This window comes from Heliangelus exortis, chromosome 1, assembly GCF_036169615.1.
Source record: "Heliangelus exortis chromosome 1, bHelExo1.hap1, whole genome shotgun sequence".
Taxonomy (NCBI): Eukaryota; Metazoa; Chordata; class Aves; order Apodiformes; family Trochilidae; genus Heliangelus; species Heliangelus exortis.
Window position 1 is genome coordinate 52,051,026 of NC_092422.1, and position 25,047 is coordinate 52,076,072.

The following is a 25,047-nucleotide window of genomic DNA, read 5'->3' on the forward strand; positions in this document are numbered from 1 at the left end:
CCTTTTATATAGTTTGATGGTTAAGCTGAAATGTTGCTTGTGTTGGGTTCTGGTTAAAACTAACATTGAGTAGGAGAGTAAGGGTGTAGAGTATAATAGTTTGAAGAGTTATGTTTCAGCCCTTTTGGGAGTACTTGTTTGGAGGTGGGAAGTATGCACTGGGAAGAGGCAGTTGAATCCAGATCTCTTGACCTTTGTGGGGAGGGTTATTTAGTTACCGTGCTCATTTATTTGAAGGATTAGTGCAGGACCTAAGACTAATTTTTTGGCATAAAGCTCATTTAGGAGAGGTGTATGTTAGCAGACGCTGTACTGAATTATCCGTGGGGCATGAAAATGCCTAAGCCTGGGTCAGAAGTTGATTGTGACAAACATGTGGATCCTCAGTGCAGTGGAGAGTGAAGCAGCAGTTCTGTAGTTGCTGAGGACTGCCTAAATCAGCAGGTAACACAGAGCAACAGGAGTGGATCTGTGAAGAGGTTCATGCTGAAGACATGGTGTCCTGGCTGCCTGCCTTTGAGCATTTCTTGATTTGTCCTAGTCTGGTGTAGTGGACTCTGTGCCTGCTAGTGGTGGTTTGTCGTGCTGGCTCAACAGCATCTTCTGGTTGAGTTTTGCTTGGGAGATAATGTTATATGCTTTGAGAAAGCTGTGCTGGAGGCAAATGTCTTAACACAACTAACTTGTGGTGCCTTGCTGGTTGCAGAGCTCTGACAGTCTACCTAAAGTTATGGGATTTGGAGAAGTGTACAGGCACCTCAGTGATCATCCTTAAAGTCTAAGCAACAGGCTGAGCAGGATGGGTGAAGGAAAGCAGGAATGGTTTACACAGGAGAAAGACTTATCAGGGTGTGAGGGAGAATAATTAAGGAAGCCAGAACTCTGTTGGTGTTGAATGAACTGAAAAAGGTGAAGGGGTGGTGTTTCTTTGTATCAGCAACAAAATAAAGGAAAAAGAAAATACGTGCTCGTATGTGCAAAGGGTATGGAAATGTCTGAGGTACTCAGTGCTTAATATGCTTTGGCCATTACTGGGTAGGTCCATTTCTAGGTCCCAGAGCCTAGTTGCAATCTTAGATGAGGTGTAGCCATATTCACACTAGTGGCTGAGGAGTTGCCTTTGGGCACTGTTGCCTGAACCTTCCTTTCTGCAATGAAATGCAGAATGACCAGGCTTAGGCAGCCCTGCTGCTGGGACTCAATCATGGAATCATCGTGGCTGGAAAGGACCTTCAAGATCATTGAGTCCAGCTGTCAGTCCTACACCACCTTAACCACTGACTTGCATCCCCAAGTGCCACAGCTACAAACCACAGCTATTTCTTTATTTCTCTTATGCTTTCAGCAAGGTATTGATTTTCTTGCTCATAACTTAAATCACAGTATCACAGAATGTTTAGGTTGGAAGAGACCTCCAAGATCATCCAGTCCAACCATTGACCAACACCATAATCTAAAGGATATGCCAAACCATGTCCTTAAGGACCAGGTCCAAATGCCTTTTAAATGCCTCCAGGGCTGGTGACTCCACCACTGTCCTGGGCAGGCCATTCCAGTGCCTGACAACCCTCTCAGTGACAAAATATTTCCTAACATCCAGCCTGAACCTCCCCTGGTGCAGCTTCCATCCATTCCCTCTGTTCCTATCACAGATCACCAAGGAGCAGAGGCTTTTCCCTCCTTGCTCCAACCTCCCTTGAGGCAGCTGAAGAGAGTGATGAGGTCTCCTCTGAGCCTCCTCTTCTCCAGGCTGAACACCCCCAGCTCCCTCAGCCTCTCCTCACAGGATTTGTGCTCCAGGCCCTTCATGAGCTTTTTTGCCCTTCTCTGGACACTCCAGCATTTCTGTGTCCCTCTTACAGTGAGGTGCCCAGAACTGAACACAGGACTCAGGATGCAGCCTCCCCAGAGCTGAGTACAGAGGGATGGTCACCTGCTGGCCACAGTGTCCCTAACACAGGCCAGGATGCCATTGGCTTCCTTGGCCACCTGCACACACAGCTGACTCCTATTGAGTTGACTGTCAACCAACACTCCCAGGTGCCCCTCCAACTTACAGCTCTCTAGATGTATTGAAGCTTTTAACTACTTAGGTATTTGTGGTGTACAATTTGTAGTTGTGTGAAAGTTTTGCTCTTTTAGGTGGTAACCTGAATTTTAATGGTAACCTGATTTTATTTTTTTCTTATGATATAGTTACAGTAGAAGTGCAATTTGCATTTCATTTTTATTTGCTGAATGTTTCAGAGTCTTTTGAATTGACCTTGATTCAATTGATTAAATTGAGCCTGAAGTTTTGTCATATGCTTTTTGTTCAGTGTCTGTGGAGCTCAAGTTGACAAACTTGTAGACAGTGAACTCTGCAGTAGTGATACTTGTTGACAGCAGTTTCCCATTTAATTTTTTCTTTTTCCCTTCAGAGGAAATACTGCAATGGTACTGCAAGTTAACTTCAATAGCTTAAAAGAAATTTATTTTTTTTGTTTTAATGTGTTCAACTCATATTCCCCTGACAGTGAAATTTGTTTCTGTGCCAGTTTATTGCTTTTTGAGCAGAGAATTTTCTTTTACAACTTAGCTAACAAGAATAGTGTGGGGTTTTTTTCTGCGTGAATTAGCTCTGAAGGCTATTTTTTCAGTTGGGCTAATGAGATTCAAGAAGCAATATTGCTGAGTTAATTTTTTAAACACAGTTTTCATAGCACTAATGTACAGGAACACAAGCAAAGTTTTTGATTTTAAGATCAGCCTTTTCAAGAAAGTCTTTAACTACTACAGTGTCATGTATTTCCATCACCTTAACAAAAGCATACAGTTATCACTATTTTCTGCCCTCAGATTTTGTAGAGTGAAGCTAACTCATCAGCTGTTGTTCTAAATTCATTTTGCAGGCCTGTGTGTTCTCTGCACCAATGTTCTTTTTATATAAGAAATTTGAATTGTATGACTTCAGGCAGTTAAGACAATGGTGGCCTTCTCAAGGCACAAATAGATTATATACTCTTTAAAAAATTAGAGGTGTGGCAAGTGGGTGAAGGTGGCTGTTTGTTTTTAAGTTGAAAGCTTAACATATTTTCTATGAAGCTCATAATTGAATAATGGTTCTAAAATGTTGTAAACTTCTGTAAAATAAGTCATTGATTTTTGTTATTTGTCCTCTCCCAGCAGCTTCCTTTCTAGGAAGAAAAGCACTCTGGTCGCATCCAGTGGAAAAACCTTTCTCATTCTTGGTCATAATTTTGTCCTGTTTGATGATCTGGAGATAATAAGTAGTTTTATTTTCATACTTTTTGGATCTTGAGGGGAAACATGCTTGGAGTTCTGTTGTTCAAGCAGGTGGTGTTTAACCTTTGTGGGCCAAATTGTTGTAGAATCATTTATCTATCATACTTAGCCTGATAGGTAAGGTTAATAAGCCAACCTTGGTGTAAATTGTGCCAGAGGTGAAAGGCATTGGTCACAGAATGGGGAGTGAGAAATCTCTGCAGACTAGAAGCTTGGTTTTTTTTCAGTGTGGGTATTTTGACAGGAAGCTTGTGAAGAGCTCTTGGCTTTTGACCTTCGTTAGTGATCGGCAGCTGCTCTGAAAGGTAGATTTTGAATAGTGTATGTGTCAAATATGTAGTTCAGCCACACCTAGATGACTTAATTCAGGGTTTTCATGGAGCTTTGCAGTTCTGTTATATTTGCATTTACATATATTTTAGAACATGTCCTCAGTTTCTCCTTGAAAAATGTTATGCTAACATTATCTGAACAGGAGCCTGTAAGTTACTGCCTGTCCTGTGTAGCCCCACAGCAGATGACTTTGAAATGGGACAAGGGTTTCATTGTGAGCCTGTGGTTATATTTCAAACTGTCTGGGGCAGCGGAGGTGCAGGAAAGAGTATGTGAGGGTTCCTGCCAAGTTGAGGCTCAGCCATGTGGGCATGCAGCCACTGGATGTGGCACCAAAGTGCCTGTAGTGGTATCATCTGTACTTGCAGGGGTGTTCTGTGGCTCCTGACTTGCATTGAATGTGCTTAAAGTCTCTTCAGCCAAAAAAATACACTGGATTAGTAGAATGTGCATCTTCATACTTCCTTTATTGTTTGGCTGTCAACTTTTCTCTGTTGGTTTCTATAGCATTCTGTTAAATTCTTGGTCCCTAGTTTTGACTGGTTTTCTTCTCCCTGATGGTAACTGGCAGTACCACATGGCTGTGGAATTCCCTCGGACTTTTCCTCTTAATGTTCTTTCAGTCTTGGTTTTCTCTTCCTCATCTGTTCCACCACCGATCGATCATATTGCTCAGTGTATGTTTTATAAAGCTGAATGTGAGTGATCTACCTTGGGGAAGAAAACTATTATAAACATAGGTGGTATATATTGTTCACTCCCCATTAAGTAGTAAGTCCTAGGTATTTATATGTTGAAGATTACTTTGTGTCTGACTGTGAGATAGAAGAATGATGATGCTGATTTGGAAGTAAAGAGGTGACCGTTTTTGTGAAAGTGAGCTCTTACAAATTTTTATTTTGCTTCTCCACAGATTTGTTTTCTCCCTTCCCTGTGATATTAGCTGTTTATTGAAGCAGGAATGTTGCTTTTATGAGTATCTGCTTTCTGTCATGGAAAATACAGACTTTGCCTGTGATGAGTTTCAAAGCTAGCATTACTACTTTCAGAGCTTGGAATGCATTTATATTGTTTCAGCAGGAGGATGTTTAAATTGAGAAAATGAACTTTGAAACTTTAGAGGTATTTATATATTTTCTTAAATAATGAAACTTACCTGTCCTTTTCCTCTCCTCTAAAGAACCTAATTTTTTTCCTCACTTGAATCCTCAAGAGGAACTGCATTGCTTTCACTGTCCTTTTCTGCCAGCCTGTATCCACATGCTAAAATATATGGATATTTGACATTTACCATGTTAAAACAAAAAGCCAACAAAATTCATGAAAATCTCTGAGAGCTGCATCTTACCCAGGTGGCCTGCTGTTTGAAATATGACTCCTGGTGTGTATTGTACTCTTAGCCCTAGGATTCAGTAATGAGATTGAGTGGTATCTTGCGTGAGCACTTCTGGATGATTGACAGTGAGGTGATGTGAATCATCATTTATCAGGATAATATCATGCCTACCCTTGATAATTTTTCCCTGCTGTCTGGGGAGGTGGTGAAGACAGATAGGACTTTGTGATGTCAAAGTAATTAGTGTGTGTTGGTTTCCAGCTGAACAAACTGGAAACTAATGATCAGGTAAATGAAGATGAAGTGCATTAGTGTAAGGATGAAGGTGCAAGGACCTTGGGGAAGAGCTTATCAAAATTTCATGGGGGTTATTTGAATATCTTACAATTTGTGCAGTTGCAAGCAATATTTAAAACTACTAAAGGATACTTCTGCAATGGTCTATTTACATGTCCTTTGTTGAAATCTCTTCTAGTGAGAGGGTCAGCACTAGGGTTAAGGACATCAGTCTCTTCTCTAAGGGCTAGGAACTCTTTATGATTTTTTGTAAAACCCGAGTAGTGAATTTCCAGCTAATGGTAGCAATTTTGAGTTAAATGTTAAGGAATCCCAGTGTACTTGGAAAAGGTTGGGTTTTTCAGTAACTTCCCATTTTAAAGAAGAGAAATTACCATAATTTGTCTGCTATATATTTGACCGATTACTAGAGCTCCTTTATCATTAAAATATTTTAACATTGCTTGCTACCATATGTAAATATCTTGAAATATATGCACTTTGCAATGTAAACTGTGTTGCTGCAGCACCTCTTTAACAAACATGATAGTTTCAGTGTGAGTTCCGAAATCCTATGCATGGGTCATTTCAGAAATATTTTTATAACCTGAAAATCCCTTTTGTGTAGGTGTGTACAGCTGTGCCAATGTTTCAGATGATGCTTAATGCACGAGACTGGCTGAATATAATTGCCGTATCAACAGCAAGTGATCTGAGGGTTTCTGTAGTTAATTTTATCACATGTGATTAGATATTGCTAATTGTAATTAACTGATTGAAAAGCTGTTTTACACGCTTGCTTTTCAGTTATTAAAATGGTAATTTACTCGCTGTCATTTACCAGTAAACTTGTATTAATAATTGACAGTCTCACAGATACTTCCAAAAATAACGTACCTGTGCCAGCAAAGTTTGGGAAACACAAATCTCATGGCAAAACTATTCTTCCAGCTAATTCTTATGTACACAGCTTTCCTACCTTTGTCAGTTGCTTCTTTGGTGAAAGTGAGCGGGCTAGAATCCCTGGCAGGAATTTGTCCATATTAATATGGCTCATCAGAGACATTATACTTAATTGGAGAGCCTGCGGTACAGTCGCAGGAGGCTGAGGGGAATTATTTAGCATTAGCAATGGCTCGTCTGGGAGTTGTGCACTAATCAAGGAGCTTGTGTGTTAACTGTAGGGATGATGGGAGTTATGACGATTATGACATGTGAGCACATGTCTGTATGAGAACTGGACAGGCAATGAGTTAATCAAGAAATATATTAAATGGCTCCCATGCTGCTTCATTATTACCATATAGAGTGTCTGTCAGATTGTGTACCTTAACAAAAAATGAAATCCTGCAAGTAGGTGGTTTTGCAAGTAAAGTTAATACCAGTTTTTTAACAAAGAACCTCTCTTCCTCTCTTGAAATACTTTTAAGTGCTGTCTTGAAAAAGAGTGAATACCAAGTATGAAAATACATTTAAACATGTGCCTCTTCAATCTGTACTTTTTGTATTTTGTCAAATGTTTGCTTTTAGTAACTGAATTATTTACTACTTTCAACTGGATATTTTTAATCTCTTTAAACCTATTAATTGCATAAAATTTGCTAAAATATAAGATTTATTTTTAATGTTACGAACGTAGCTTTAAGGAAATAAAGATTCTAGTATTATCCATCATCAGGATGCTCCAAACATTGCAAAAAACCACTAAAAAACCCCACCAAACCAAACCCAACACCCCTTAACTGTAGTGCATGGGCTGTTAATATGCCAGATAGGCACATTTTGTGCCCAGCATGGTTAGAGGCATCCATTTCGTATCCATCATGAAGTTATCAGTTATGCTGTAAAATCCCTGTTTAGAGGAAATGGAGCTAACAAACTAAGCTGACTTAAGTTGCAAAAAATCCATAAGCAAACTGAATTATATCTGTATGCAAACTTATCCCAGAACTACAGGACAGGTGAGTGTGTGCACCTTACCTGCTATTGTAAGCACTGCCACATTTAATAAAACTTCCTACCAAACTGTGACCTTCATGTATTAACTTAATTAAAGCAGTATCATGGTTAGTACCCCAAGTGTTAACCTCCTAGGAGGTTGTTATTGAAATCCATTATCTGTGGAGTCAGTGGTCAGCAGCAGCACAAGTAAAACTGCAAGTAAGAGCCTCCCTTGGGTGCTGTGGGCTCAGCAGGTTAAACTGTCAAAGCTTCTTAAAGGATGGATAGTTAAACCCCCTGGAGTTACAGGTAAACCAATCATTTGCTGTCAGCAGGAAATATGACTTTATTTAGCAGGTTGGAGGGAAAAAAAAAACAACCCACCAAACATAAATTCCAACAGTAAAGAAGATTTAGAAGAAACTGTTGTGTGAGTGTGGGTGTTGCCATGCTATGCAGATTCCCTGCAGTTTGGAATCTTTGAAAAGATTTTCTTAATTGTAGGCTTTTTAAAAGCAAGATTCTATTTTATATAAATTTACTCCAATATCTTGTAAAACTATGCATGATGAGCTAATTTAGTAGACTTGTGAATATCTGTATAGTAGGTAAAGAATGCAAAAGTTGCTACCTTTCTGAAAACCAGGAAAGGTGGTTGCCTCACAGGAGTTGTTCTTCAGTATTGCGCAAGTGTTACCTGTATAAAATGTAGTTGCTCTTTTACTACACTAAGTATTTCCTAAATGTTGATCAAGTGAATTATATTTAAGATCTAAATATGTATTTATTAGAATTTATAGACAATAAGTATTAATGATACTGTAATTGAACTAGTTTGATAGTGATACTTCCCATATTTTCTAGTTTATAATTTAGTCTTCAAAGGTAAAGTCTTCATAGGAGTTCTTTGGTTTTTACTACTTAAAATCTTGCTTCCAAAAAGAAAATCTCTGAAGTGACAGCTTTGTATTGAATGCTGTGAAGTAGATGTGGGAGAAGACCTGAGCTGTTTTTTTTCCCCTTTGGTTTTCTTCATTGGAATAGGGACTCTCCCTAAGCCCTTCATAGTGGCCTGTGAAGAATGATTTTTTTTTTTAATGCCAAGACCTGTTTCTGCAATACAATGTACTGTTTTTTAAAATGTATCAGCTTGAAAATATTTTTGTCATAAAGTTAATAGAATACAGCAAAGACTAAGATTCTGCATGTTACCCTGGAATTTCCTTCATATGGAAAATGTGAATCAGGAAATAAATTAGGGAGATGTTATCAGAAAATACTCAATCTAAACAAGCAAGTTAAGGGTTCTCCTGGGGCCATGCTGAAAGGAAATCTTTGATTTAAGGTGGAACTATGACAGAAGTCTGAGAGATAAGTACTTTTGGCTTTAAGAAAAAAAATTGTTAAAAATATTTTTGTCAGGTGGTCTGGAAAATGATGGGACCAGGTGGATTCTGGCATCAATGGACAATAGTTGGATTGTCCAGTGCTGGTATTAACTGTGTGAAAAGCTTACTCAGACAGTATAGGTTTACTTGTCTGTTCCTGCCCATTTGTTAGACTGTGCACAATCATTACAGAGGTGGTGAGCTGGCTGCTTGTCTAAACAACCATTTTGAGTGTATGGATAGACTGTGTAACAGCAGATATGCACTTCATGCAAAGGTAATATGCTCAGCATTGTAGAATACAAACATATAAATTCTGTTTAAGGGTGGGATCTACTGATCTGTGGTGTGGGTTTTTTGGATTCTTTTTTTTTTTTTTTTTGAGGTCTTTGGCCCTGTTATCTAGTTTGATCCTTCTTTACAGAATACCTTTTTGTCACATGATTATTTACTTCAGGGTCTCCCATGATTTCTTATCTAGTACTATGCAAAATCCAATAAATTTCCTTGGATACAGGATTGCAAATACTGACAGGCTCTGTTATAGAATATTTTTTAAAAATTAAGGTTTTTTTGTGGTTTGTTATAACAAATGCTGCTCTGTACTTTGTTACTACATTTGTTGTAACAGGACCAAGTGACTGTCAAACATGACATGGTAATCATTACACTTTTGCTGTAGGCAGGGATGACTTGCTAAAAGTTGTATTTTTTTAAAAGGTAAGTATATTCTGAAAAGTTACGTAACAAGTAGATTTCATGGGATTTCTGGCTTACGTTGTGTGAGTTCCCAAGCAAGCATACTTGGTGCTTTTTCTTCATTACAGAGTATTTATAGTCTTTATCTTGACATTTGCTGCTTAGACTCTCAAAGCTGACTTGACTTTAAAAATGAAGACTTTTGAGGGTAGAAGACCTAGGAAGGATTTTATATAGATGACTACTTTCAAAGTTGTGCAATACTGTATACTGTAATTTTACTACACTGTCAAAGTTTTCTCGTAGAAAGAAAAATTTTATTGAAGAACCGACAAAGCATAATTTTGAAGAAACCTGCATATTCACATTAGTGGAATTTTGAAGGAAAAATACTTTTGTGAATGTTGTGTAATAAAGTGCATATTTAGCTTGTAATTTATAAACATTAAAAAATCCCTTTCTCTTAAAACAACCTTGTGCTGGGCATACTGATAATTTTGATATTTCGTGATGGAATTTTTATGGTTTATTATAGGTAGTGCTTTAGCACTTAATGGTAAAAACCCCAATTGCTGGCTACCCAAAAGAGTTTAAGGGGTCTGTGGGTATATACATACATGCACACACACATCTGCATACGTGTTCTGTGATAGATATTGCATAGCTGTAAGGAAAATTCTGTGTTTTAGAAAACATATTTTGCAGAATGTATTTGCATAACAGCTTGTTATTTTGGGAATTTTCTTTTATTAATTGACATTTTAGATCTGTTTTTATATTATGTACAAATTTCCCCAAACCCAAAGTATTTCTGAAATTATTGCTAGTGCTCCCCTGCCCCTACTCAAGTCATTCACGGTATTGGATCCAATGATGGTGTGGCTGGGAGATGCTTAGACTGTGTTAGGCTGGGATCTGACAGAAGGTTAATTTCCCCTCCCCTTGAATTACTTTTCCACTGGGTCTGTTCCGTTCATTGATCTGTCTCAGCAGTGTTGTAATTGTTGGAGTTGAATGTGTAAGAGTTAGGGGGTGGGATCATCCCTTGAGAGGCAACTTGTATTTGCATAAAGTGAGGCTTATTGTGGAACTTCATTCATGCCTCAACATATGGTTCATTTTGGGCCAGTGGTTTCTCCACATCAGGAAGAACTTAATTTACCATAGGATCTGTAGCTTTCATTTCCAATATTGTTAGTCCTCCAGCTACTGTTCCAGAGTAAGTGTCCTTGAGATGATGTCCATGCTTTCCCCCTCACCTTCCTTTAAATGTTGTATAGTTGAAATACCAGGTATCTGTGAATTAACCTTGCTGTTGCCATGGGCAGTTCTCTCAACCCTGGAACTGGCTTCAAGGATCCCTGGCTTTATTGCTGTCTTTGCTGAAAGCAATTTCTGCAGTTCATCACCTGTAGGCAGGCAGATCTGGGTATTAGGTGGAAGCGTCATTTGGATAACTGTGTACTGCTGTGCTTCTCTACCTGAAAGAGGAACTCCATCTGAATTGAGCTGAAAGTGCTAGATAGGAGATGCCACCAATGCATACTCTGTGTTGCTTTGTAATGTGGCTGAGTTTTTAAGCTTCTTTTTCTGAAACCCATGTCTTCTGGCATATCTGGCGCAATTAAGAGATAAACCTCTAGTATATGAAGTTGTCTTTTGCTACACTTACTACTTACCTCCTGATACTGTTTTCTAGATCTGCCAAACTACTCGTTTTCCCATCGCCCGCGTCTTACCCATTTAGAAAACAAAACAGGGAAACATGCATCGAATGCATTCCATGCTGAGCTTGTTTTTGGGCAAGGCAGGAAAAAGAAACAGCATGAGAAAGACCTGTCCGATTGCTTTGCTAATGTGCTTAGAAAGCTGAGATTCCATTAGAGAGAGGCTGTGTGTGGGTGCAGATGTGTTTGAAATGCAGAGAGGCTACTAAAAACACATCGTAGGGTACCACTGTTTTGTTGACATCACAAAAAACCCTTAATTCTTTTTCTAAAACATTAAAAGCTCAGAATCAAGTAGACTGCAAAGATGAAACTGCAGCATCCGCACAGAGCATTGTGGACTGAGGTAAATACAGTGGACTGCTGAAATCTTGCAACAGATGGAGACTCCTGCTTTGGTAAACAGATTTAACAAGTATCTTCCCAAGTTGTTAGTATATACTCTGAAGTAAAGTTTTCTCTTTTTTTCTGGGCACTTGATCTAGATAATGTACTCCGAAGTAAAAATAGTCATCAAAGGTGTAAGTTTGCAAAGTTTGCTAGCTTGCAAACTTGTTTCTTTGCAGCACCCCCTCAATCAGCAAGAGTTGTTTTGGGTGGCTGTGCTGCCTGTAATCATCACTAGGATGAGGAAACCTGGTAGCTGCTGTGCCTTGTCAAAGGGAGCCACAAGTTGAAAACAAGTAGAATACTTTTCCTACAAGGCAGTGAGAAGTGTTTTACTACTGATGCAATGACTTGGAGTTGTGGAATGGGATGTGTTTTTTTTTTTCCTCCTGATTCCTCTACCTCTGCTAGTCCTGCACTTCATTCAAGGGTAGATTAGTAAACAACATAACTGATCTACCTTTTTCCATTTTTTTAAGTTACACTACCAAAGAAAGATTGATTGTTCTTGGTTACTGTTGACTAAAGCACTGTGGAAGGTTGGGATTCAAACAAACCATTTCATCCTGCTGAATTTTCAGTGGCAAACAAATTAACTCCTATGGACTACTAAAAAGCATTAGTCTATCAAAGCTGTCTGGACTTGTAAGCAGGTTCTCTCAAAGAAAAGCTTCTTGAACTTGAAGATAAGTAACTTTTTATTTGTACTTGTTGATTATCTGCAGATGGATCTGATAGGCTAATGAAGTCTTAAGAATGATTGCATTCTTCTGAATAGGAGCCTGTAGAGACAAACTTTCCTACAAAAATATCCAAGAGAATGTACTAGAGAGACAAACTCCATACCTTCAATTTTTAGTGTCTGACCAAAAAAACCACCACTCTGTACTAGTCAGAGTAATTACATGGTCTTCCCAACATTTATCTGCTGCAGTCTGGCTGAACTTTCAGTTCTGTGGATTTAAGTTTGTATGAGACACTTAAGTTACTAGTTCCTGGTCCTTACTATTTTGGAGGATAAAACATGGTAAGCACTCAAAATAAAACTCTGGAGAAGCCTTCTTTCCTACCAGTTTTCTAGTTAGGTGCATCACTGGGAAAGTTATCTGCCAAAAGTTCTCTGGTTATCTGCCAAAGAATAAGCATGTAGGAAAAGTGATAGGAGGTGAAGCCATTCTGTAAGACTCTTCTCTGTATTCTTGCCTGTAATGTCTCTGGGCTCTGGAGGCATTTCCTTGTTTGTCCCAGCAAATGGAACAGAGCAGCCATAGCTTGGTCTGGTTTTGACAGTACCAGTGATCGAGTCTATAGATGCAGTGAGGGGGCTCTTTCCTGTTTTTGAGATCCTTGTCAAGTAAAACTGGCTGTTGTTCTGGCAGCCAACAAGGTTTCAGACCTTTACTCACGGGAGGGGTTTGAAGTGACTTTCTTTTCTTTAAGACCAGAAAAAGATTTGTTTTTAAGTGAGAATGAGAACATGTAAGAATCTTGGTGCTGAAAAGTGCAACCTCTTGTTGTTGGTTGGAAACCTTGCCTGGTTAGTCTTTGTTTTAAAGACTGTTCAGTTCAACCTGGATCCTTACATTTTAATTTTAGTTGAAATCTGTGGGTTTTTTGAGGCAATTAGTGAAGCTGTTTCTGTCTTTTTAAGTTTCAAATAGTTGGCAAACTGAAGGGCAGGAGGAGGGAGTGTAGGAAAGGGTGCTAAGATTTCTTTTCTTGGCTGATATCTGCTAACCCAGGGTCTAACCCTGTGGATGCTAACGGGTGGGCTTTTTTGAGTCATTGTAGACTTGGAGGGGACTGTAAGTAAATACTCTTTACCAACCCAAATGGATGAAAGCAATGGAAGAATTGTTCTACTTTAGTCCTCACATAACTATTTGTGCGCCATCAAATTAAAAAAAAAATAAAAATCCAAGTTATAAAATAGGCTTGTAGAGAAAGCTTCTAATACTGACTCTGTAGGTTGACTTTAATTGTATTAATTTTTATTTAGATGTTTGAAATGCTGAGTAAAAATAAATGTGAAAAGTAAGGGATAGTTACACTATTTATGGCTTTCACAGTTCTGCTTTTCATGTGGTTCAGAAATGTTTCCATTGTTTCACTTTAGGGTTAAATGCAGTAATTGTGGGGCAGTATTTCTTTGCAGAAAGCGCTTCAAAGGCTGTATGAATACCATAGACTCACTAAGCACACAGATTTATTGTATTATTGGTGTGTGTATTTTAGTGGGAAGCTGTTAAAGACACTTAGGTCAGATGAAAGATGTGTTTTTGGCAAAGCAGTATATTTGAACCTTTTTTGCATCCATTTGATTTTTGTTGTAATTCAGCACTGTTCAATGCCACAAGCTTTTTTGTTCTGTTTTGTCTGTCTCTTTTGGCAGTGGTGCTGGCAAGATTGGAGGTGGTTGGTTTTTTTAGCTACCTTACAAAGGATTTACTCATTAGCCCTATTTTATGGGTTGAGCTAATTGTGATTTGTCTTGCTGAGCGGTATTATGCAGTTTGGGCCAATTAAGAGAATCCACTTACACCAACGGATGTTTTTTCAGTGTGTAATATTGATTTGAGCTATAAAAGGAGAATGACTTGTTTGATTAGGTTTCTTTCTTTAAACAATGTTCAAGATCTTATCTAGTGTGCCAAACAGAAGTCTTGTCTTCGCTCAGGTTTTTAAAATTGTTTCTTAGGTTTGATTAAAACTGTATATGCACATATAACAGTTTCCCTCTATAGATAAATTCTGAAACTGTACAAAAGAATTGGGGTAAAAATGAGTCTTGCAGCTCAGTATAAGCGTCTCTGCTGCATGAATAACAACTTGTGTTGAGACCTGGGGATGTGTTAGGGTGACCTGCTCTGAAAAACTGGGACACTGGGGAATCCCAGACATTTACCTCCTCAGACATGGAGGAGTGGGGGGAGTAAGTGTGTGTGTATGTGTTAATTAGGCATTTACACTGAAGTAAATGGCATCTGTCACATGACGAATATCGGAAACTGCTGAAATACAGAATCTGTGGAAACCATGTGGGTGATAAACTCTTATCAGAAGGTATGTGGATGTAATTTGTTGTTGTCCCTGTGACTTTCATAGCAAAAATCAGCCTTTTGGAATTAGTGGATGAGAATTGCTATAAAACAAATCGGGGTGAAAAGCACTTCTGGCACAAATCTGGTCTGTTAGAACATAGATTCTGGAGTCACTGAATAATTATAACGCTAGAGATCTGTAAATTACGATAGTGTCTTCAGTTGTTTTATAGATTGCATGTGTACTGAAAATGTTCTAGTTCTGTGCCTTGAAATATTTTTTTCCTATGTTTTATTTCTATACTAAGAAAACTGTTTAAATATTGAGGGGCATTCAAATATAAATGACTTGTTTATAATACAGATTTCAACCAGCAATCTGCAGCAGCTGAGTTGACTCCTGGAGAAGGTTACCTTGGTTTTGCTGAGTTAAACAGAACATCTGAGTGATGTGGATATTTTAAGGAGTAAGTTATTGATTCTGATATCTCAAAGATTATTTGAGACACAGATTTGGTTAAGGAAATAATTTAGCAAATTCAGGGTATGGCTAGGCAAGAGAGCATGCTGCTATCAAATGAGTGCATGTGCTTTGCTCCAGGGTAAGGGAGAGCTTACACAATCTGGGTAATTTGGGTACTTAGTAGGGCTGATTCAGTGTAGTCTTTCTAAATTGGGTTATCTCCTGCAAAGTGGATGAAGTATTTTTGTGGGGCTTACATCTAAAATTTGGAGTGATGGTTTATTTCTCTTCTGGGGGGGGGGTATCTTGATGTCATCAGACCTAGTTTATAAATCCTCCTGAAATACTGAAACATAATGTAGAAGGAGGCTCTCCAAAACACATTGCTGCTGCTGCTGCTATTACCTGTTACTGCAGTCTTCACTCTGAGAGCTGCTGCAGCCTGGAGTGGTGTCTGGAACCAGTCCAGGCCAAAAATGGCTGGTAAAAAGTCCTGATGGACTCCTTGCTTTACCATCCCCATTTGCCAGGAAGGTGGTGAAGAAACATGAAGCTGTTCCTGTGCCTTGCCTTTAAGATGGTTCCTGGGCCTAAATTAGCTTTGCAAACAGGTGACCATTGATCTAGGTCTTGTATCTACAGGTGGTCATGAAGAATTGTGCAATGAAATAATTGTTGTCCTTCAGATTGTCCTCTTGTCTTCATATGTTAATCTAAAGACTAGTTGCATTATTTAAGAGTTATTCATTGTAATGCTCATCTGGTAGGACTCCTTGTTAAATCCAGAATATTGTTAGTAGTTAATTTGTCATAGGTACAGAGCTGAGGAGGCTGTGATGGGCTGATTGGGTGTTTCTGGGGATGGATTTCCAAAGTTTCAACAAGCATATAGAGGGATGTAGATGGCTGAATTCGACCTGTAGTTTTTGAATTAAGAGGAGGGTTCTGTAAAATGATCGTTCAGCAGGTTTTGGTGAATCTTTTGTTTTCTTTCTGTTGTTGCTGCAATATAATTAGCCCTTATGAAATATACTACTTTGAATACAGAAATTAAACTCTCTTTACACAGATAAGATGTCTTTGCATGATTTTGAGTTGTTTGTATTCTGTAACAGTAGGTTCTTGTAGCTGCTAGAAATGTATCTTTTGAGGCACAGGTAGTCCAGTATGATTAAAACCTGCAGCAGAAAACATTTAGCACGTTAAGATTTGTCTGCTTTTATAACTTTTGTTGTTATCCATTCATGCTTGAGTTTGCAGGGTCAATTCTAATTTTTATGAAGGAACTGCATTTCTTCAAGAACCTCCTGGGACTTGCTTCTTTATTTTGTTGATATTGTTTCTGTAAACTAAAACATAAAAGTGTGAAATCACACTTCTAAAATTCTTGCTCTAGTAAGTTAGGGGCAAGTTTTGAGTACCTAGGACTGTGATTTAAGTACTTAAGCACCTTCTGAATATGAAAATAAAGGTATTTGAAATTTGTAGTGCTTGAGGAAAAGTAGTTGCTGGCTTTTCTGGGCTGATTAGATAGAAGATAATGCCTAGAAGCTGCATTAAAAGTCAGCTTCTACAGAGGAAAAGATTTATGGAATTATGGTGTGAATTATGTCCTCTTAGTAGTGTAGAGGGGAATTGATTTTTTTTTTTTTTTTTTGTGGGTAATGTTTTCTAGTAATTGGTGTTACTTTATTTCTATATACTGCACTGTAAATTCTGTCCTGTATTTGTATTATGGTATTTGTAGTATTAATGAACTACAGTGTGTTGTGAAAGAAACTGAAAAATTGTCATAATGATTTACTAGAAAGGAACAGATCTCTTTCCAGGTTATAAGTGGTCTGGTTTAATAATTTACAAAAGTAGATATTAGAAGGATTCATAGGTTAAAGACATGTCATTGCAACCTGAAAATCTGTTTTTTGAACTAGTGGGGAGGAACTGAGACTTCCTCGCCCTTCAGGCTTGCTTGGTGCTCTGTAGCATGTGATGAGGTAAAATGTAATATAAATATGATCTGGCTACTATTTTTCTGTTTAGTTATATCCATGTGTTATTAGGGTGTATGCAAAGGTGAAATGGCACTGAACTGGAGAATGCACTGCCAACTGGCAGTAAGGCAGACAAGGAGAAATGGGTTTGCCAGATTACAGGGGAATGTGGGAAAGGAGAGAGTCAAAACTCTGAAGAGCTGAAGTAACAAAATATTTTGGAAGAGGGGAGAAAAGGGTGGGGGAAAGTACACAAGACTGCTTATATATAAGATCAATGGTTTTGCTGTAGCTTCTATGGCTACTTCTGATACTGGTAGGTGAGAAATATTTTTCCTCTTGATACCTAAAAATAGCTAAGTAAAAGAAAGCATTTGGTTTTGTGAAGCATACATGTGTAACTGTGCTTAAGCTTGAATAACTTTTGTTTAGACATGTGAACCCTGTTGGAATTCAAAACAACAACCTTAAGCATATAAATTGATCATGCAAATAAGGATATCCAAAGACTATGCTGTTCCTTGTACTTAGTGCTCCAGGAAGGATGACAGACAGGCTATTCTTGATAGTATTTGATCAAAATAGATTACTGACTTACTGGTTTTTAGTAAGTACACCTCAGCAACTTAAAATCCTGCTGCATGATTGTCTCTGCTAGTGCTCAGGGTGTTTTGGTTTTGCTTTGTTTTTAATGTGAGGCCAATGCTGTAACTCACAATGGTTTTATTTTACCACTACAAAAGCAATAATTCAAATGTGAAGTGTGTTACAGTTCCAGGAGGCTATCTGAGCTCTTAGCTCCTCAAGTATACAGCAAATTTAGAAGCTATTTAAGAGAATTCCCTGGAAGGGAACTTGGAACTAAATGGCAAGCTCTTTTTCTTCCCAGTGGTAGGATTAACTTTTCAGAAGTTCAGAAAAATATTAGTAACAGTGAAGAAAAAAGTAAAACACTTTAGTGACTCCTGTGCTTGTTAGTATGTGTTATATTTACCCAAATAGCTATTTCTCATTGTCATGTTAATTCTCATTGTTTGACTAGTGCTTGTCATTGATCCCAAATGATTTTTTCTAGATGTGTTTCCTCTGAATGAGGAAACATGGGCTCATATACTATGAGCTACAGTACTTCATACAAGTTAGTCATACTTGACAGCTTTCATACTACTGGCAAGTAAAGTTGCTTTTCACAAATAAAAAATTGTGTTCATAAAAATATTTAAAATTTCACATATAAGTAATATTCTAGAGGAATACCCTTTTACAAGGTGTTTTCAGTTTTGAATGCTGAAGACTATGAAATACACAATAAAAATAACTTAAAATTGGTAAGCACTGGAAGTGCCAAACTGTCAGTATAAATAAGTTGGACTGATACATAGCTAATATATTCTTGCACAGTTTAAGCAATGGTATGCTTTTTTTAATACATTCTGAAAGGGAGCTTACAAGAAAAGAGCATAATGAAGAAAAGCTGATTTGTTTTTTTTTTTGGCCTGTGTGTATCTATCTTAAAAGTATTCTGAACTCGGAAAACATGTTGAAGACTGTAATTAAACTTTTGTAAGTTTTATTCAAGGTTAAGTGTGCATATGAGCTCTAGGTAGGCATCTAACTTCTCAAACGTAGCTATTTTTCCTGGTAAAACATCATAAATGTTTGCCCCTTTTGTACAGTTCAGATTTGACTTAAAAATGTTTGGCAAATGCATATAAATGAGGATACAATGGATTAGGAATCAAACATGAGCCTGCTTAAATAATTCTCAAGATTTTCTGGTTCATGTGTAGTGATATTGAACTCTTTAGTCATAGGCTTTAATTTGTGCATGGTGCTGACCTGATGCTGTGCAGGGACACTCGCTGCATCCCTTCATTCAATTCACTCTAATTATCCCCAACTTCCTGGGGAGCCTGCTTAGAACTGGTCATGAATGTTTGTTATTAAGTATTAAGATATTAGGCTACCCTGGTTACATGTAACAAAGTAGTTTTTAGTCTGAATTTACATATAGATGATCGGTATAGGAAGCTGAAATTATAGTTGTCATGATTTTATTTAATCAAATCCAAAATAATATATTGCCACAGTAAAACATTTTGACAGTGACATAAGCTTGGAGTTAAATGAAATGAGATTTAACGTTATTGTGCGAGTTCTCAATATGTCAGCGTTGGTAATTTCAGTGTGTATTTTAGAGTGGTTGTGGTATGCAAATTATCTTTGAAACAATCGGATTTGTGTGCATATTTCAGGATGATGGTAATTATTTTTGCTGGGAGCATCTGTTAATGTGGAATATTGCCTCTTCAGGTTCACGTGAAAATGGCGGACGAAGCTGCCTGTGTTGGACCAGCTCCCACCAGCAAAAGCTACCTCAACATGGATGCCATCATGGAAGTCATTAGGAAAACCAGGGCCCAAGCTGTGAGTCTGAATGAGTATCTGCTGCAGCTGTTTCATATATAGAAAGCAGAAAAGCCAGAGTTGTGTGGTGGTTTTTTTTTTTTTTTTTTTTTTTTTTTTTTTTTTGGTGTGTGGTTTTTTTGGTTTTTTTTTTTAAAAGGTGTGTGTGGGGGAAGTGATTGAATATGCTATTCCAGTTAGTTCATGTCACATGAGTTAAATGTGTCCGAAATAGCTACTGGAAATCAAAGGCTTTGTAGCATCTGGCAGCACTGGTCGCTGATCCTGCAGGTGGCTGCTGGATTCAGCTTTCACACCAGGGAGCAGCTTCAGTTCATTTCCAAATTTGCTGGGGGAAAAAAAAAAAAATCCCAATTAGTTTTGAGCACTAACCCTTTATATGCCATAATGGCTTTTTTTGAATGTTTTACAAAGTGTGTCTAAAAAGGCTTTTGCTTAAACTTAGTTTGAATTGCTTTCTAAATCATGTAAATGTTGCTTGCAGGGAGGTAGGGTAAATGGTGCATCCCATAATTATTTTTATTTCAGAATGTTTACAAAATATGCTTTAGCTTACGTGTGTAAATCTGGGCTGTTTTTCCTGTCTCCCATCAAATTAGCCAGAGATTCAAAGCCTAACAGGAACAGTCATGTTCATGTGCCTGATGTTCTTTGTTCTGTCAATGAAATAAACGTATTTATTATTCACACCTACTGTACACAGAGAGTTTACTTAAGTAAAATTTGGGTATATATGAGCAATACTAATTACTCTGGAAGTTTGAGTCAGCATTGCAGTTTCTTCCAAAGATGAGGTTTTGGTATAATGCTTTCAGCAGCCAAAACCTTTCCTATAACGATAAAAACTATTTACTTTTTGAACATGAAACCTAGTTGTTTACAGGAGGGGAATAAAATGGCTATCAAAATGTATTGGATCACGACTCTTATGTGGATTTCAAAGAGTAAATTGCACTCTTTCTCACACCCTTCCGCAGTAATTTTTCTAGGTGTATTATGGGGATGTGGATAGCAAAGCAGGCAGCATGTAAGGGTGTGCAGCTCAGATTGAGGCAGTACGTGATGCTTTCCAGCAGGGGTCGACAGAAGCAGGAGGCTTATGGTGGGACATTGAGATCACTGATGTGATCGGTGCTAATGAAATATTCTGGAGTGAGGAGTACTTTATAGTGGTTACTAAAAATAATACGGATGAGCATATATGTAGAAGTCCACGATGAGATAAATGTGGCAAAATGGAGTTTAAAAGAGAAGAAGGCAAAACGCCCAAGGCAGTGTGTCCTTGGCTCTCCAAACAGCACCTTCCTCCCATGTCAAGTAAGGAATGAGTGTTTGAGAAATGGCAGCTTCAACCAGTGGGTCTTGGCAACTGAGGACAGATAAAGCTGTGTCCTAGGTCATTCAACTAATTTAAATGCTTAGTGGTCTACTTCCCTTTTCCCAGTGTCTGAAAAGGTTTTAACAAATTCGGTGTCCTGCTTCAGAACTCAGCTTTTTTTTTTTTTTTTTTCAAGGTACACCCAGGATATGGATTTCTTTCAGAAAATAAGGAATTTGCTAGACGTTTGGTAAGTTATTTGTGTTTGCTTGGCTGTGAGTGATGCACTAGGTGGGTTGTAGTAATTTTAGATATCTGTGGAATCAATATACCAATTCAAAGCAGCTATAAGAGAAGATAAGGTGGGGAACTTCTGTATGTTTTTTGTGCATGTGGACTTCCTGCATTTTGAGGATGAAATTGCAGCCTGTGTGGAAAAAGGAAAAGGGGAGGTAAGGTGCCTATTTGTAAGAACTTTACCAAGTGTGTAAGAACCTTTTGGTGCTTTCACTTGTTGCCTGTGCTGTTTGAGGCTGCTCTGTAAAACTGGGTCACTGAAAGGATGTAGGTTAGAAGTATCTGTTTTAAAGTGATCATTTTGGTGATTCATAGCACAGCTGGTGAACAGCTGTATCAGCAGCCCTGAGAAGGTGCTGAGCTGCAGTTTCAGGGTAGGGAAAGAAAGCTGTTGCACTTTCAAGATGGAAATAGAAAGCTGTTTAAAAACTAACTTCTCTGCTGGAGGCTGTGTATCATGGAGCTGTATTCTCTGAAGGGACCTAAGACCTAAGAGGGTGCTGTTTTCACTTTGTGTCTGAATTTATAGAAATTATTATTCACAACCTCTTCAGTGGTTTTTTTTTATCACAGAAACAGATATATGGCCTTTATAAGCAGCTGCTTGTAAATTTGAAAATTTGAACAGTGCTAGGAGGATACACACATAATGATTAAGAAAATTCCTGAGTGAGTACTGTGTGTGTAGTCACTGCAGATCAGGTGTTGTTGTCTCTTGGTTTCACTGAGAATAAGGGTAAGCAGTTATTACATTCCTACAAAGTTTGTAGCTGCAACAGCTTTTTACCTGAAATTTCAGAGTAAATGAACCATGTAGCTGAACAAAACATCTTGCTTCACAGGCAGTAAGATAAATTTGTGGAATAGCTCTTGTTTCCACATCTCTTCTTTGACTCTGTCCATTTTGGCTTGAGTTCTACTTGTAGCATAAACCCTTAGTATTTAATTGGTTCTTTGGTGGTGGAGAATATCACCTGCTCATTAAGGAGAACATTTTTAAAAGCCCCAAAGTAAAAGCAAGTGCAGGTTCTGAGTGATGTTGAATGCATCCTGCTGGTTGCTGAATGGTGGTAATGTTAAAGCTGAAAGAAGTTCTAAACACTTGATCCTTGCCAGGATTTGCCAAATCTGGGGTAATCTCTTACATATTATTTTCATGCAGTTCAACAGCTTTCTTTTATTGTTTTTCTGCATGATATACCAGAGCCTCTTTTTACAGGGAAGATTCCTGGGTTAATTTATAACTGTTCTCACTGGATTGGACCATCAATTTAACTAGCTTTAGTTGGCAGTTCCTATTTGTTTAGTAATATAAAAATTAATGAAATGGAAGTGCTTGCTCATGCAATTTTGCTGTATATTTTGCTGCCAAAGTTTGAAATTTGATAGCTGTTACTCTGAACTGAGTGCAATTCCTATTAATCTGGTTATTTTTGATGGTGACAATTTGGAACATACTTCTTGGCAGGGTTAAGCAAAAACAGGAAGTACAAACATGCCTGTAGATCCTCACTCCCATCCTATTTTTTGTCTTTTCACTCAGATCCTTGGAATAGTGAATTCCTGAAATAGTGTGGTGACTCAAAAGCATATTCAAGTTTGTGTTATTGCTACAGTCTCAAAATAACTTTTAATTATGTTGGCTTCTTTAAAAATGTAATAAAACAAGGTATTTCTGCTTTGCTTTCTGAAATACACTATTTGAAGGCTTAATTAAGATGCAATCATACTTCCCTTCATGTCAGTGTCTAGAATATCAAACCCCTAGTGAGAACTGGTAAAATTATGCCTTTTTATCACTGAAAGCTGCTGCTTTTTTTTTTTCCCCAAGATACTGTGAGTAATGTATTTAGGAAGAAAACTTGTCTGCTATTTCTTTTCTGTATAAAACTCCATAACAAATGTTAAAACAGTTGTTATGTTGCTGAAGAATGTTCCTGTTCTGTTTTCTTTCTCTATCCTTTTCTTCCCATGTGCACTATTTTGTTCTTTTGTGCTTAAAGTAGTGATGAAATTTGTGAACCCTCTGCTTATTTCCTGATGTGCATCTGTACATTCAAAACAAACTACCTAGATCTGGAAACAGAAATACAGTAAACTTTATGAAACTTGCCAATCTGTAGGAGCAGTAATGAGTTCAAAGCAAAGCTTTGTCTTCATATAACACACTAGAGGGTTAGTTCACATGTAATAGCACTGTGTGTGATTGGAACAAAAGCATGTATTTTTGTTCACTATTGTCTAAACAATACATGGAATAGCACACAGTACTTGTGAAGATTTTGATAGGTAGATTTATAGTATTGCAAAATACTAGTCTTTTTTTTCCTTCAGAAACATAATTTTGTTCTTTTTTTAGAATGGAGGGGAGAGCATAAGTATACATGATCCATTGTTTCCAAAACAAAAGCTCCAAAAAAGACTCAGTAGGTAAATATCTGGCGTGTTGTTGGTTGTGATCCAATAGAAAGGTTGGTGAATTCAATCCCTTCATATATATCTGTTTTGGTTGCTCTTGCTGGACAGAAAAGGGATCAGTATCATTTGTATCAACAGAATGTATCAAAGGTGTCCTAAACCCAGAGGTTTACTTCTTAAAGGTTGATGTTTTAGTACCAGTTATTTGGAAATACTCCTAGTATTAATGCTTATAACATCCCTTGTTCTGTAGAATTAACGAAACATGAGTTTGTGTGAGTGAGTGTAGTTCTTTAGCATTTTACTTTGCATTCTAATTTTAATTCAGAAGTGATCTCTCTAATTTTAATTCAGAAGTGATCTCTCCAACTTGCTTTATAAAAGTGATCGATGTTATAAAATTCAGTGCATAGCTTGTTACTTGTAGTTTAAGTAAATATATTTATATGTAAGCAGTTCTTCCTTCAAGGAATAATGGCGTAATAATCACTACTGTCATAAAGCCAAAGGCACAGTAGAAATCTATTGCTACATTAAAATTTAAAAATTCTAATATCCTTTGCCAGATGCTATTCAGAGCTTCAAGATCAGTTTGTACCTTCCTGCTTTAGCTGAATTTGCTTGTGACATCTGTATTTAAGTTAGCTTGCTTAATGCTTCCCATTACATAAAATTGATACAGACCCTTTCTGAGAAACTATCCTTGTGCATTCTCTGCAGCAGGCCTTTGAAATGTGGCAAAGAAAAAGCTGTGAGACTAACATAAGCCTTGTGGTTGGCCAGTACTCAAAACAGATACTTTTCTGAAATTGCCATTTTCCTTTCCTTGCTTGCAAACCTCTGTGCAGCTGTTGTGGTGAGGGGTGGGAGTGCTGTCAGGTCTCTTAATATGTCAAATACTTGATGATTGGTCTGTGGTCCCAGTGATTCTTTATTTCTTCCCTTTTTTTTTTGTATGGATGATGAAGGCAATGGGGGAGAAGAGAGTGAGGAAAAAATAAGCATGCAGCTGGGTTGCACACTGGTTGTTCCAGAATCAGTGTTTCTTGCTGTGGTCTAGCTGATGTTAGCACCAAGTAGGAGTCTTCTATAGTTGAGGTTATACATGCTCTTGCTTCCTTATAATGATTAGGAACTTTGACTTGATGCATTGTGACTTGGTCTTGCAGTTGCTCATGATGGGATCATTTTTCCTTTTTTTTTTTTAATTAAAAGGAAAAAGCAAATGGAGTTCTCCTTTCTCCTCTGTCTTTCCCCTTGAAGCTGTTGTGTAAAAATGTAATCAGCTATATTAACACTATTCCTTTGCAAAGTCTAGTATGAAAAATACAATTTTGCAAGCTTATTATTTTCAGTGTATTTTGATCTCTTGTATGTATATGCCACAGTTCCTACTTTGATAGGTGGTGCATTTTGTATTTTCCTCAAGAAACCTATGGAACTTGTGCATAAAATCTCAAAATTATAAGAATTAAGGTTACAAATGCAGTTCCTCTTTTGAATGCATCCTTGACAATACTGTCCTGATGCTCTGTTTCTTGCTGCAGAAAAAACCAGCTACTACCCTCTGCCAAAATTCCCTCCTTGAAACAGAAGTCATAAACATAGTGAAACAAAAGGATTTAATTTTGGAATAAGATGAGGACTTTTAAAAAATTTCTGGTGTAACCTTTTTAATGCATCTTTTGTGCCCTTTTGGAACTACTCTTCAGCATGACTA

The 25,047-nt window shown here is 37.7% G+C and overlaps 1 protein-coding gene across 4 annotated transcripts in view; it reads left to right on the plus strand.

Moving 5' to 3' along the window:
* Positions 1–25,047, plus strand: part of PCCA (propionyl-CoA carboxylase subunit alpha) — a 281,260-nt gene that overhangs the window by 20,176 nt on the left and 236,037 nt on the right. For all 4 annotated transcript variants that reach the window (XM_071742501.1, XM_071742507.1, XM_071742515.1 and 1 more), the window contains exons 5-6: positions 19,181–19,294; positions 20,809–20,862. In XM_071742501.1, the coding sequence (XP_071598602.1) occupies positions 19,181–19,294; positions 20,809–20,862 (168 nt within the window). The remainder of the gene's footprint in view (positions 1–19,180; positions 19,295–20,808; positions 20,863–25,047) is intronic.